The sequence below is a fragment of the Mytilus trossulus genome, chromosome 2 (assembly GCF_036588685.1).
Source record: "Mytilus trossulus isolate FHL-02 chromosome 2, PNRI_Mtr1.1.1.hap1, whole genome shotgun sequence".
NCBI lineage: Eukaryota > Metazoa > Mollusca > Bivalvia > Mytilida > Mytilidae > Mytilus > Mytilus trossulus.
The window spans coordinates 2968280-2984898 of NC_086374.1; the positions used below are offsets into that span (position 1 = coordinate 2968280).

The 16619-nt window shown below is 31.0% G+C and overlaps 1 protein-coding gene across 1 annotated transcript in view; it reads right to left on the minus strand.

Moving 5' to 3' along the window:
• Positions 1–824: 824 nt before the first annotated feature.
• The window catches only part of LOC134706280 (DNA mismatch repair protein Mlh1-like), a 149169-nt gene continuing 133374 nt past the window's right edge, over positions 825–16619 (minus strand). Inside the window, exons 14-20 of the mRNA XM_063565058.1 lie at positions 12322–12437; positions 7869–7977; positions 6593–6656; positions 6000–6164; positions 5278–5370; positions 4480–4587; positions 825–1004 (exon numbers count right to left, since the gene is read on the minus strand). Of these exons, the coding sequence (XP_063421128.1) occupies positions 846–1004; positions 4480–4587; positions 5278–5370; positions 6000–6164; positions 6593–6656; positions 7869–7977; positions 12322–12437 (814 nt within the window). The 3' untranslated portion in view covers positions 825–845. The remainder of the gene's footprint in view (positions 1005–4479; positions 4588–5277; positions 5371–5999; positions 6165–6592; positions 6657–7868; positions 7978–12321; positions 12438–16619) is intronic.

Here is a 16619-nt window from a genome sequence, read left to right on the forward strand (position 1 = left end):
ACAAAGTTGATTATTGATTAAATATTAATTATAAATTGTAAATGAAAATAAATTTATGAATTTTTTGCTTCCAAAGCACTTTTCTCTATTTATCTTGATCTGGAACACTTAAGACGGTCAGGTATATACAAATATGTAAACACATAAGAAACTACATAATCAAAACGAACTTAAGAATAGTTAAATTCATTTGAGATCAACTAACACTGAAAGATCTTAAACCTTATGCGTTTTTAAAAATAATTTCTTATTGTTCAATAATTTGAAGTTAGATTAGAATTTCAAGGCAGCAGTTGTTTTGTCTACATTTTTATTTTCAACATGTTTCATTTAGATTAATATTATGTACTTTCATTGATATGAGAGTTAAATCATCTTATTGTATGAGGTCCACAGGGAAGATTGGCTATATGTTGCAGATTGAAACTAAGTATTAACCTACTAACTTAAAAGAAAATTACTGTGCATTCATTATTATTTGTTGGACACCAATCAAATATCCATGAAAATGCAAGTTATCATCAATCCTTGAAAATTGAATCTGATAGCAACTAAAATAAATGAATCCACAGTAATTAGTTTCCAGACCTACTGAAACTGAGCTCAAATGGAAGTTATTCATCCCAAAGGAGATATATTTTTTTTACATTTATGCAACATAACAGCAAAACAATACAACTTTAGCCACTGTTATATCTTTTAAAAAATATTACATTTAGTTTTATTGCTGTCACAGTGTCATTTGTGGCAATTGCCTCTCATCTCTGTTATTCATATTTGAACAAATTGCACATCTTTAAAAAAAAAAAAAAGTAACAAGTTAATATAAAAACAATATTTAATAGTCAACATCTTTCAAATACTTTATACAAATCAGGTAGATTGGCTAACTGTAGTATACTAGAGTCTTCTGCAAAAGATTTTGGGGGGAATAAAAAAGTTCTAAAAGCTGGGTATAACACATGTTCTATTGTCCATTTCCAACTTTTATCCATATCTTCTTCCTGAAAGCAACACACACAATATATCAACAGAGTATATCAACAGAGTATATCAACAATTTCATAAGATAGTTCATATATCTAATATAATCATATAATCACTTTACAAACATGTTTTATTAAATCCCTTAATTTGATTTGCAGACAAGAAATCCTATAACTAGCATGTCAATTTGGCAGTTCTGATTTACATGACAATATAAAGTTTCTACTTAACTCCTATAGCTTTTAACAATCAAAGAGCTGAAAGCTCTGAAGAAAAATGACGCCACTGTCTCTAATATTGGGATAGTTTTTATGCAAGTCTTGATTTTCACATACCGTAATTAATTTAACAATGCAACATGTATCGTAAGCATATAATTGATATTCGTATATGTGTGTGTGTGTGAAGTGAAGGTGACAACTGGCTGGTTTTTTAAGACAAATGAATAGGTCAAGACTAGCTGAATTGTACAAATAAATACCGTAGAAAGGCTTGTATATTTCTCACTGGTACATAGTCTGAATCTGAGTCCGTTCGCTTCCATTCAAGTTTGCGCCCACTCATTTTCACCCCTTTCACTTTCACACCCTACATGTTCGCAACCAATCTTAATTGGTTTTGTGTTTAATAACTATGTAAGCAAGTGTTTTCTTATAAGTATAATTGTTGTCATTGTCTCAAAATAAAGTGAGACAGCAATTTTTTTTTTGTGTTGAATAAATCTTAATTATGTTTTGGATAAGGTATTGCTAAAAATAATAATAATCCTTTCTAAATAAAGTGGTATTTTGTCAACGTTTTATTTTGTGTTGAATAACTCTTAATCATGTTTTGGTTAGTGTATTGCTATAACTTGTTTCATTGACTTGTTTCAAAATGAAGTGAGATTCTGACTATGTTTGTTTCTGCGTGTTGAATAAATTTTATCATGTTTTATTTATATTAGTGGATTGCTATATTTTGGTTTCTATGTTTTATTGTTTCGTTGTTTCAGATCAATGGGACCAAGCTGTTAAAAACAATTATCTTTTGTGTTTTTTCCTTTAAAATCTTCAATGTTTTACTCATACCAAGCTATAAATACATTCAGTATTTACACCAAAGCAATTTAAAACAACAACCATAATTTTCCAATTATTCAACTTGAATTTGAATTAAAATTGGGCGTGAATGAGTAGAGTGTGAATGTGCGAACGTGTAGGGTGCGAAAATGTATTGGGCACAAACAGACCTGATGCCACACAGTCTGAACCCCCTTCTCCCACAAAATATTAAGTAAATAATCTTTTTGTTACTGCTATCAAAGGTCTAATGAAACTCAGATAGTTTCAAACCTTTGTCAAAGAATTCTAGTCAAACTGGCACCTAGTTAAATTGGCACCTGAACGTTGTAGGAAGGCGTCCCAGAAAAATAATAAAATAGCCTTGCCAGACGTCATAATTATTTGGACTAATACATGAGATATTGTGTATTTTTCTGCATTATTTTAACCAGTTGAGCATTTTACAGGATTGTTGGTTTAATGCTGTTTAAACTTTACTGAAAAACAAACATCTTAAATTTGCTAATTATTTGGCATGAAAGTTTGATTTATTAAAAGGGACTCATAGTTTTCCATTTTATTTTAATAATTGACTTGTTTTTACAATTACACAAATTGTCTAATTGTTAAAACAACAGCTTTGGTAAGGGCTTCGTTGTTTACCTTTATACACTACATATTCACTTTCGTTTCGTGGTTTACCAAAATACACAACAACATATTCACTATGTACTTGGTAACAGTAATTAATTAATTGAATAGAAAATATTATATCAAATATTATTGGATGCCGCATTGACGTCGAATAGGTGCCGATTTGACTAGATGCCAATTTAACCAGGTGCCGACTTGACTTGTACGTTTCAATTCCTCTGCGATCGTTTGCGGTATTTTCTTGAGAAAACCTATTTTCCATCATCAAAGAGAAGAAGAAACTGCTTTAAAATGATTCTGGAACGCTTCATGATTGTTAAAATAAGTTTAATTCACTCAAAAACAATTTTAAAACTTGCGATTAAACAGGAAGTTTCCAAAGCACGTGTAAAAGAAGAAATTAACCGGTGAGAGTGGAAATCCGTATATAACAGATATCCCTATAGTACGACTTTGAAAGTAAAACAGTTCAATCCTTTTGTAAAACAATCTTTAATATACCTATCACATTAATGTTTGAATGGTCTTAAGCTTATTCAAACCATATAAGTCGGTATGAAACACCAAAACGGAATGAACAATAACCGATTACGTTTTGTAGTTTACAAATTCTAAAACTGGTTCCCGTCAAACTACAACACTTTGTTCGAGTGTAGTGGAATACAAGCAAAAACCAGTGTAAACTGGGTCCTGGCTGGTTTAATACTACACAATGATGCATAATGATAACACAAGCAGATTCCAGTTTGTTTGGAAAATAGGAAATACGAAACCAAGCGCGGTAGGCAGAGCAATGTAATGAAGTTCAGGTCGGCAGTTATGGAACAATGACTGCGTCATTTTCCAAAAAATAGATATTTATCAAATTTTAGAAAAAATAAATTCTACAAGAAGTTGTTTCACATTTTGGGCCACGTTGACTGATTATTAAATCTTATTGTGCTGAAGATTTTTTTGTTTTTTTCTGTTTCTGTTTGTGAAAAAACTGCAAAAATGGTAAACAAACATCTTTTAAGGGTAATAACTCCTCTCAGTAGCCAATGAAAAATTCTTAAATGAATGTTAATTTGGCTCATTTGAAAAGATCTTAAAGTTAGCTGAAAATTCTTGCTGTATATTAATGTTTCTTTTACAATTCATGAATTCATAAAAATGGTAATTCATGTGCAATAACTACCAAATTTCTTCAATATTGATTTATCCAAATCAAATATCTTATTAAAATTGCACAAATTTTCAAATTTAATTCTATTTATTGAGGAGAAAAATCTATTGAAAATATAAATTGATCATCTAACAGTTTTCTAAGGTCAAGGTAGAATAAATGATTTTGCCCCTTAAAATACTGATACCAAATTATTTTTTTATCATAATTTCCAAAAGCTTCATGAAGCCTGTTGTTCAGTGGTTGTTGATTGTTGAAGTTGTCTTTAGCGTTTCTCCTTTCTTGTTCTTTTTTTCTTGTTTCTTGTTTTTAATATAGATTAGACTGCTGGCTTTTCTGTTTGAAATGTTTTTTACTAATTTTTTGTGCCCTTTAAAGCTTGCTGTTCGGTGTGATCCAAGGCTCTGTGTTGAAGGCCTTTCTTTGATCTATAATTGTTTAATTTTTACACATTGTGACTTAGATGGAGAATTGTCTTATTGGCACTCATACCACATCTTCTTATTTCTATGGATATTATTAACACTCATGATTAATAAACCAACTAAAACATGAAGAAGAGTGTGAGGTCAGATTGGTTTGTTGGGAAAGAATGGTTTTCTAATATAATTCTAGTTGTGTTTAACTTACCTGAGAATCTGTATTTTTATCCTGGAACATACTTTTCTTCATACTATAAAAATCACTAGTCTCTCTAGCAAAAGTGTCAAAACATTCTTTTTCTGCGTCCCAATTAACCTGCCAAAGAAATAACTCTCTTTTATAGATGCTATGGTTCCTTTCTATGATAACATATCTTTGAATTTAACTTTGTGTGAGTAAATCAAATGCTTTTTAAATAAATTACAAATTTCCTGAACGCTACAGCCATTTGTTTGAATGGAACTTTGTAAGTAAACAAAATGTTTTTAAAATAAATTACAAATTTTTTGAATGCTATAGCCAAATTTAAAAAATAAAATGCCAAGATAATATTATGGTGTTTATCATAACCTTATGATACTATAACAAAGAACAAGTGATCTTCAAATAAGTAATTATAAGAGTATGCTTGAACAGCTCCTGCACATTGATAGAGAACATGAATGTTTATCACAATGAATGTTGTAAAAATTTGTATATGGATGCTGCCAATAGAAGAGGAATATGATGTGTCCTGATGAATATCAGTATATGTACCACCAAATATTCTTCCTTAACCCCACTTTCGGTTCATTAATAAATCAATTTTTCTGTCAATATTGGCATGGTTCACCTTTTTGATTGTTCATTCATCTGAAAACTGGGCCTCAAAATTCCTTATGCCATATATTTAGAAAGATAGAAGCTTCCACCATAAAAATCTTTTTGTAAAAAACCTGTGGTAACTACTTTCCGTTATATTTTCACTGAATACACTTTCAATATAAGATGTCAGCTTAGTTTTACCTCTGTTGCTAGTCTAAGTATATACATTGGTAAACCTTCCATATTGGGTACAAAGTCATCTATCAGCATTGGTAGAGTTAACAAGTTACCACACTGAAAAGAGTAAGAAATTAAAACAATGTTTAAAGGAAGAAAAAAAAAGAAGACTTCTTCATGTCCCTTTCAAAAATAACCTTATAAAACAGGCATGATACTCATGGAAGACATTCCCAAAACAAAATTTAAATGCATCTTCAAATGAAAACTAATTGTCTGAACTGTATAATAAATAACTTAGAATATTAAAGTGCTTCTCCTTTTCGGCTACAATGAGTTATATATTTGCTTACTCACTAAACTGTACATTTACACAATGTCCCAATACAAATGACCATGAGACAGCAATTTTTAAACACTTAGTATCAATGCTATTCAACTCATTCTTACATTTCCTGTGGGAATGGCTTTTAGTGTTGGACATTGTTTTGCTTTATATTATTTTTTTTACCATCTGCCAGATAAATAGTCCTGATTTTTAGGTAAGTTTGTTGTTTACCTGAATTATTAAACAGTCTTTCAATGATTGTTATACCCGTCAAATGCAAATGTAATAAACAAATCCATATAACCATAAATCCCAAAATTAAAATCAATTCTGGGTTTATTTAGGTTCATCCTACTTCACTGCATTTGAAACTAAAGACTGATTTAAGGTAAATCCTCTATCATATAATATAACATACACTATCCAGTTCTATTGAGAAATAATCCAGTAACATCTCTGCTTTACTGGTGAGAAATTCTACAATATACTTGGCTAAATCTTCCTTAGGTCCATCAGCCTCTGTCCATCCACTCTCCTCGAGGTCTAATGCTAACATGGCTAACTCGTTTATTGGAGCAGGTTCCTAATAAAAACAATACATGCGTTTCAGAAAGAAAAACATTTCTTACCAGCTTCATTGATTACCATGTAATGATATTATCAATGTCTAATTACATATAGCAAACTTGCAAGGGACCATTGAAATTCTTTAACCAACTATAAATATAGGAGCTCTTTTTTAGTTGCCCTTAGAATTTTTTCTAGTTCTTTTATACAGATGGTTTTCCCATTTGAATGGTTTTACACTTGTCATTTTTGGGGCCCTTTATAGCTTGCTGTTCAGTGTAAGCCGAGGACAGGTGTTGGAGATGGTACTTTGACCTGTAATGGTTTACTTTTATAATTAAAGCCTTGGATGAGAGATTTGTCTCATTGGCATTAATACAAAAACATGTACAATTCATTATCCTTTAAACAAAGTAAAAGTTATGATGATATGATAATACTTACTGAAAGACGAAGAAGTCCAAAATTTCCAAAATCAAAAACGGTTAACTGATAAAACAGCTCTGCACTGAAAATTTAAATCAATTTACGTTCCAATTCTCACAAAAATATTTTCATCAATCAATATGCAGGAAAACTAGTAATATAATTCAAAAGGCAAAACAATTATACATTACCAATAGACTTACTGTAAATTATGGCCTTAAAGTTTCAATTTTCATTTTTTTCTGAGTATGAACACACAGTCAAACAAAATCATCTAAAGCCCTACTGATATTCAATTCTATTTTCTTTGCTGGTAATATAAAGCCCCCAAAAATATTCAATTCTTTTTATTTTGTGGTTCTACAATATCTTAGAGACAAGTCACATTCAATTCTTTTGGTTTTTGTTACAAATTTTGTTAAAAACTACTACTAGTAGAGTGCATTTCCATACTTATTCTTAATATATTGTTTTGATTAACAGCATTCACTATGACGGAATGACCTTGACTATCCATGGATACATTTATTTTGATCATTTTATTGATCCAAACTTTTTTGTAATTAATATGATATAGTCCATATTCTGTACCCTTTTTTCCCATTGGTTAATATCATCAGTCTTTGCTCATTGTTGAAGGCCGTACGGTGACCTGTAGTTGTTAATGTCTGTCATTTTGGTCTTTTGTGGATAGTTGTCTCATTGGCAATCATACCACATCTTCTTTTTTTATATTTGGCCAGCTTTTGCAGATATTAACTGCCATTTCTATCATTAAGTTAAGTCATAAGCATACCTTAACTTTGTAGTATCAGTCTTTGATCAGCTTTTGCAGATATTAACTGCCATTTCTATCATTAAGTTAAGTCATAAGCATACCTTAACTTTGTAGTATCAGTCTTTGATCAGCTTTTGCAGATATTAACTGCCATTTCTATCATTAAGTTAAGTCATAAGCATACCTTAACTTTGTAGTATCAGTCTTTGATCAGCTTTTGCAGATATTAACTGCCATTTCTATCATTAAGTTAAGTCATAAGCATACCTTAACTTTGTAGTATCAGTCTTTGATCAGCTTTTGCAGATATTAACTGCCATTTCTATCATTAAGTTAAGTCATAAGCATACCTTAACTTTGTAGTATCAGTCTTTGATCAGCTTTTACAGATATTAACTGCCATTTCTATCATTAAGTTAAGTCATAAGCATACCTTAACTTTGTAGTATCAGTCTTTGATCAGCTTTTACAGATATTAACTGTCATTTCTATCATTAAGTTAAGTCATAAGCATACCTTAACTTTGTGGTATTAACTAGATATAATTTAGTCTGGTGTTGCATTAAAGAGAATTCTTCATCCACACAGCCAACAAATGTATTATTCTGAAACATATCCCGCACTCCTGTAACATAATATTTGTTATTATTCACATTATCACACCAAAACATATCAGAGTTATTTACCTTTGTATGTGACACTATTATAGGTTACAATACACCATTAGATTTTATGGGCGCAGCCATTTTATGAGCATAACATGGTATTCAGAATTAAGAGTATGGCGAATCCTGATTGGTCGATATGTGCGCCCGTTATTTTTTATTATTAGAGACTTCGTGCACTCTGCTTTATACAAAAGGCAAAATAAAAATTATTCCGTAGCCCTAAAGGCACTGAGATGACTTTTCAACGCTACGACAAGACACGTATTTTTAAGGGTAAAATTGATAGGCATGGGAGATAAGTACAAAATACGCTAAGAAAAGCAACGCGAACCTATATTTTTTGGACCAAAAAATACTGTCCTAATAACTTTTCTTTGATTCTAGCAAGGTTTCGTTAAGAAAATCAACTTTCTAAAGTCTGTATCTCGAAAAAGGCTACCATTGTCGCCTATGGGGAAATCAATTGTTTATTTTAACCTATACAGCATCGACATTTCTTTATCATAGTGCTCAAAAAGTGTCAAAAACAGTCATTTTACTTGACATTTGATGTGAAACCGTATTTTTTGGTGACAAATGAAATATTGATTACCTTGTTTTTAAGCTATAGTCTGTTTCATATTGGTATTGCGTTTTACCTTAGAAACAAGGGTGGGCTCGACTTTTGACTTACTGTGGAACGAATATGTCATTTTCTGAAGTTCTGCTGATTTGTTCGAAAAGAGCAAGTACACGTCTAGAGTTTGTGAATATAAATCGATTTTTAAACATAACAATCTCGACCCAAGTGCTGTTATCGAGATTACCAAATTCAGCGAAAATGTACGGAATTGATCTCCTTCGAACATTGAAATGTTCACACGAATAACAAACTAAAAGAATAAAAAAAGCACGCCATTTTGTAGTTAACAAACAGTTATCGATGCCAAAACACAAATATTAACACATAATCTATATTTTGAAATGCTATAGTCTGTTTCAAAAATGTACTTTTATACGAAAATGGTTTCATTTAAAACTGTTATTCAAAATTCACCGTAGTAGTAATATATTGGATTGGTTTTGTTATCAATATAATCAGTACTTAATGATATATAAAGAATCATCGGAGAAAGTGGGCATAATCTTCAGTCCTTTTTTAACAGAACCGCATTTACTAAAAAAAACAGATTTTTTTTCTTCACATTTTTCGACTGGGGTCACCTCCGATAAAAAATTGTGAAAATTCAGAGAGTAAAGCCAGAACGGTTTGAAGATGATTTATTTGTGGCATATATATTTGTGCATCTAACGCACTATGAATTGCACGATACAAGAAAGTATTAAATACCGTATAGGTTACAATACACCATTAGATTTTATGGGCGCAGCCATTTTATGAGCATAACATGGTATTCAGAATTAAGAGTATGGCGAATCCTGATTGGTCGATATGTGCGCCCGTTATTTTTTATTATAAGAGACTTCGTGCACTCTGCTTTATACAAAAGGCAAAATAAAAATTATTCCGTAGCCCTAAAGGCACTGAGATGACTTTTCAACGCTACGACAAGACACGTATTTTTAAGGGTAAAATTGATAGGCATGGGAGATAAGTACAAAATACGCTAAGAAAAGCAACGCGAACCTATATTTTTTGGACCAAAAAATACTGTCCTAATAACTTTTCTTTGATTCTAGCAAGGTTTCGTTAAGAAAATCAACTTTCTAAAGTCTGTATCTCGAAAAAGGCTACCATTGTCGCCTATGGGGAAATCAATTGTTTATTTTAACCTATAGCTTACTTGAGAAAAATCTTTATATAAAACAAAAAGCAAAATACATGTATTTGATTGGCTATTTTGCATTAACATATTCTTTGGCACAAAACAGGCATAAACTGTCATATTTTTTTTTATCAATGAGAAGCAGCTTTTGTTAATGAGAGCCTCAGCGGTCAAATTGTCTGAGTCGAAATACTTTATCACTAGCCTGTCAATGCTGAGATTGTGATTTTGCATCTTGCATGCTGCTTTCATTTCCAGGCTAAATTGACTTTGTCTGTGAAATGAAAAAGTAAAGTCTTCCAGGAGCCTGATTTAATTTCAATTTATCATTCGTTGTGGTCAAGTTTACAGATTTCAGTCATATACTATCTTATTAATAGATCTTGTATTTTTTCTAGTAAAAATGTCTTTATATCTATAATATTTGTCAAAATAATTGACAAAAAAACTATCTATTTTTAATTTTGACATAAGGGCAATAACTCCTATAAGAAGCCATGACAGTTTTGACATAAATGGACAGTAGGTAGATCTCAACATTCTGAACATTTCTAATTCAGTCAGATTTACTCTTTTTATAATGTTTTTCAAGAAAAAAAAAAAAATGTTTCTGAGTTATCTCATCCCTTTGTTTGGAAGACAGGGGCATCAGACACATATAAAACTTAATACCACGAGTATGATTATGGCCAAGTTTTATTCAATTTTTGTTTCTGAGAAGAAGGTTTTTTAAAAGTGAATGATGACAAAAACAGAAGACAGATGCAAAGTGATGAGTAAAGCTCGCTTGGTCTTAAGGCCAGGTGAGCTATGAATTGAAAATAAAACAAGTCTTTCAAAATTGTATTAATTTCATTGATAAATTACCTGGTTAATTATCTGAAAGTTGTGGTGCAGGAAGGTCACCTAATATGATGTCAACTTTAGTGCAGAAAGTTTACCAGTGATGTCACGTCAAACATGTCACAATAACGTAATTGACCCAAAAATGTAAATATAATGGTTTGTTTTTGGACAAAATAATGATGAGCCAAAAGTTATTTCATACACATTATCATCTCTGTCTAATACATCTTGTAGAAAAAGATCTTTAAAGGTAAGCTTTGACAAGTAAGTGACAAGGTATCACAATCAGAATGTTTGGGCAGGTGTGCATTCAAGAAGCTTGCAGTTTTAATGCCAATAGGTTAGACAATAATACAGAAATAGGGTTATTTGATATATTTAAATGTTTTTTTTTAATTTTCTATTTGAAATGTCAAAAAATTGTTCGATGAAACCCTGTGTCCCATCTGCAATTGCATCCAGTGTAAAAATGTAACATTGACTGCAAAAAGTGTGTCAACATATAAGTAAAGTACAGATTTAAAAAGAAATGTATTTTTTTTTAATCTTGAATATCAATATATGTCTAAGTTACATAACAACCCATGGAAGTTTTTCAAACTTATAATGTTAACAGAATTTAATCCCAGTGTCTGTAAGTTTTGCACTAGCTTCTTTCTTTTGTTTATAAAAAGCTTTATAAAATTCAATAAAGGTTTGACAAAGATATTGATAACTGTAAAACAAAATAAAGTCTGTAAACAATGGAAAATGAAAACTAATATTTTAAAATATTTGCTCTATTTTGGTCATAAGAAAGCTTCAGTCCAAATTTCATAAATCCAATAAAAATTTGTCAAATTTATTGACATTTAAAAACTTTAACCACAGAGTGAACATAAATGTGAATATCATCCTGACCTACTCTAGGATCGTGTCTCGCTTTTCCCACATAAATGTCTGAGGCTTGACAAAATGTAGCCATGTCTAGCTTTTGCCACATAAATGTCCAAGCCTAGACAAAAAGTGTCCTTATCATATTTTCTCAGGAAAACATTTGTATATTTTGTCTTTTTCTTGTAATTATGGAGGTCATTTCATTTCTGGTTTTGTGTCATCAGCATTAATCAGAAAGAGAATGATGAATTAATCACTTACCACTTGAGGTGTGGTTAAATCAGAGCCACAGTTTAGCAACCATGCTTGATCTCTGTAGGGGGTCATTTACCTCAATTCCAAAGGGAGATCATAATTATTTATATTATCCGTCATTATTATAATTTTTTTAAGAATATTTGATCTTTTGATAAGTTTTACATTTCAGGAATGGCGGCTAACTTGTTTGATTTTTGTGGGAGATCAGCTGCTAGATAATCCTTATTTAATGTTTATCGTATTATTTCCTAAAGTTTGAAATTACAATTGAGCTTTCAATGATTTCTACATTTTCTAAGACTTGAAAAGTATGTTCAATTTTCAGTAACTGTCACCATATTTGTAGAGGAAACTAAAACTAAAACATAATCTATAAGTAAAAGGTCAAAAGGAACATTCTATAAAAAATGGTTCAAATTGACTAATCAGTTTTAGGAGAAAGGATTGTAAAATTTATATGACGAAGGATATGTAAATGGTTCATTCCGCCAAAAATAGCCAGGTGTTTTAAAAATATTATGCAAGGGTTAGTCAAGTATATAATTTCATTTGTACCTGAGTGTATATTTTTCTTTAATTCCTCTTGCAGACTAAGCACACTTGTCAGTTTTATTTCTCTACGTTTAGGGTTTGTTCCACATTTAGGAGGGTCAATTCCAGATGAACCTTTACTGAAAAAAGAAAGAAAAAGAAAACATAAACAAGAAATGTTAGTTATTCAAATACAAATAGGGATCATCATCATTAACTATAAAATTGAAACATGCCAGAGTGTTAATTTTATTAGTTTACAAGAAGACACAAGTTAAAAACCTGCATTTCAAGTCTTCAACCTGACATGCGGGACACAACATGGTTATCAAGGATATTTATATATTAAGTGTCTTACAAGGACATTTAGTATACAGGGTCTATAAAAAATGGAAACAGTTTCAGTTTTAATGTTTATTTACTGTAGACTTTTACATATGGTAAAAATGAAGAACAAAAAAAAGCTTTAACTGTTTTCATCAGACAAAGTAAGCAGTAACAAATAAAAAAAAAAGCAATAAAGATGAATCCTTTTCATTAGTCAAAGGAAGCAGTAACAAAGCTACCCGGAATATGTTGTTCAGTGGTTGTCATTTGTTGATGTGGTTCATAAGTGTTTCTGATTTCTTGTTTTTAATATAGATCAGCCTTTTGGTTAGCCAGTTTAATTGGTTTTACACTAGTCATTATTTGAGACCCTTTATAGTTTTCTGTTCATTGTGAGCCAAGGCTCTGTGTTGAAATTGCACTTTGACCTATAATGGATTACTTTTTAAAAATTGTTACTTGGATGGAGAGTTGTCTCATTGGCACTCATACCACATCTTCTTATATGTACTTAAATCATTTTTCATTCGTCAAAGAAAGCATAAACAAAGCCTAACTCTTTTCAGTAGCCAAAGACAGAAGTTAACAAGAATGTGTCCCAAGTACATGGATGGCCCATCCACACTATCATTTTCCATGTTAAGTGGACCGTGAAAATGGGATAAAATCTCTAATTTGTAGTGTTGTCAAATCGTACACTTTAGCCTAACCGGTTACTCGGATAATCGTTCGACCGATTAACCGGTTAACCGGTAGTTTTAAGTTGTTGTTTGAAAGCCTTTTCAATAGTACCATACACGTACACATAGTTATAATATGTGGTATAAGTGTCAATTTGACAACCTTTCATTTAATCATAATACTACGATTAAAGAATTGAAGTTTTTCCTTTGGCATTATATGGCTTGTCTGTGAAGATTCCTGGAGAAGTTTGGTTTTTAATAAACAAATACACCGTATCAACTATAGCCTTTGAACCAACTTCAGATTGAAAAATAAAAAAAATTAAACCGTCTTGATCTCGTAGAATTGAATTTAATTTTCTCTTGTTGTCTTCGAAAATAATGTTGAGTGTTTCTATTTGAAATGATTATAATAATAATAAAAAAAGAAGATATGGTATGATTGCCAATGAAACAATTCTCCACAAGAGACTTAAATGACACAGAAATTAATAACATAGCTCGATCAACATACGACCTGTTCCTTTACTTTGTTTTGCTTGTTTCTTTAAGCATGTTACTCGTACTATCACGTATACCTTGAGTACATTCACATTAGTTTGCATTTCACAATTTTTAAGGTAGCATTTCGTTTAAAGAAAGACTAACCCTTGCACTACTGAGCAGAGGTTACACATTTAGATGTTGGTTTACACAACATTAGATCAAAAACGAAATAATGAACTAGCTAATTAGTAAAATTTATTCGCATCTCTGATTTAAAGTTATTGTTAAAAAAACATGTTTACCAATCATGTTTCTTTAAGGTCCTGCCCTGAGCTCTAATTAATTTTATGTATTTAGGATCAACAATAGCAATCAATATATTATTGAATACTTCAATCAATCAATATACTGGACAATTGATCTGTCAAATAAATAACCACGACGACAATTTTTAAATAAAACATAACTATTTCATGATTTCCATGCTAATTTATATCAAAACTATCAAAATTGAAAAAAAGTCCGGTTAACCGGTTAGCGTTTTTGGTATTCGGTATTCGGTCGTTCGACCGGTTAACCGGTTAATCGTTGACAACACTACTAATTTGGCATTAAAATTAGAAAAATCATATCATAGGGAACATGTTTAAAACTATTAACTTTCAAGTTGATCAGACTTCAACTCCATCAAAAACTATCTCAACCAAATTTTTTAACCTAAAGCGGGACAGACGAACGGATAGAGAAAGGATGGACGAAAGGATGCACAGACCAGAAAACATAATGCCAATAAATGGGGCATAAAAATCTATAAGACAAAAATACACCATTTGACTTTAAACTGAACTAATGCCAATGTTTACATGTAAAAATAACTTTGTTTAATATAATGATGAGACACCTCCTGGTGAACTTAAGCATTGGTCATCTAAAGCCTGTAGCAATAAGACCGAATTAGAAGACTATATATGTAAACAGGTAAATATATTTACAAGATATCAGTGTTTACAAGAGCATGTCATACTTCTGATGTTTATATGTTTATTATCTTCCAAGGTTGGGAAAAAAAACTGTTAATACTAGTACATGTATTGACTATACTGGCAGTAAATACCTGTAAATACAAGGAAATCTGTCAAAATTTAAACTTTGATACAACAAATGCTGAAATGTCTTGCCGTCTAAACTTACAATTGATATTATGATGATAGTCCTAAATACAAAGATTTACTACAACTATCACATAAACTTAACATGATCCATGAAAATGAGGTCAAGGTCATATAAACCAAACGAGAAGTACATGAACACCTTACAATCATTCAATACATAAAATATAGTTGGCTTATTGCTTTAAGATTCTAAGAAACAGACTTAACCAAGAAAACTAAACATTGACCAATGAACCATAAAAATTAGGTCAAGGTCAGATGAACTATACCAGGTAGTCATGTACAGTTAACATTCATTCCATACAACAAATATAGTTGACCTATGGGTATTGCTTATAGTTTAAGAAACACAGACCAAAGGACGAAAACTTAACAATGAGCAATAAACCATGGAAATAAGGTCAATTTTAAATAAAACCTGTGAGACTAACATATAAATCATCAAATATTTCCAAAAATCAAATATAGTTGACCTATTGCATATTGCATATAGTATAGGAAAAAAATGACCAAAAACTCAAAAACTTAACTTTGACCACTGAACCATGAAAATAGGGTCAAGGTCAGATGACACCTACAGTTGAACATTTACACCTTACAATCATTCCATACACCAAATATAGTAGGCCTATAACATACAGTATAAAAAAAGCACAGACCAAAACACAAAAACTTAATTATAAATAACCACTGAACCATGAAAATGATGTCAAGGTCAGATGACACCTGTCAGTTGGACACCTAACAATCCTTCCATACACCAAATATGATAAACATATTGCTTATAGTATCTAAGATATGAATATGACCACTAAAACTTAATCTTGTTCACTGATCCATGCAAGGAGGTCAAGGTTAAATGCAAACTATATGACAGGCATGAGGACTTTGCAAGGTATGCATATACCAAATATAATTATCCTAGGACTCATACTAAGAGAGAAATTAACATTACATAAAATGTTTCTTTCAAGTAGTCACTGAACCATGAAAATGAGGTCAAGGACAATGGACATGTGACAGATGGAAACTTTGTAACGTAATGCATCTATATACAAAGTATTTGGCATCCAGGTCTCCCACCTTTTATATTATAAAGCTTTTAAAAAGTTAGCCGCCACTGGATCACTATTCCTATGTTCAGCTTTCTGCTACAAAAGTCGCAGTCTTGACAAAAACCAGTGCCTACATGGTCAGTAACTGAGTAAATGGACAGATATAGTCATTGGACAGAATTCAGGTAAACATTGTACTAAAACAAAAAGTCACTATGAACAAATTAATAATAAAATCTGTAAATAATGCCTTATGTAAACCAATGAAATTGCTAGTTCTTGTAGTTATTACCATATTTTTAACTTCTCCACCTAAATATCAAAATCTGTACTGTAGAGTAATTTTTAAAAAGCCCCTGCCTGACATAATGTGAAAACAATTCAAAACAGAAAATAATGGCAAAATCATGGGCAATAATAAAAAAATTATGAAAAGAAACTAACAAAAAAATAAGGGAAGAGTTCAATGTGTTGAATTACTATAAATTCATAAATTTAATGTGATGATTCTATAAAAATAAAATTTGTAAGGGTTCCGCGGAACCCAGTGTCTCGCCTATTTTTGCTGTAAATCGCAGGCTCAACAATAATGAGGAAAA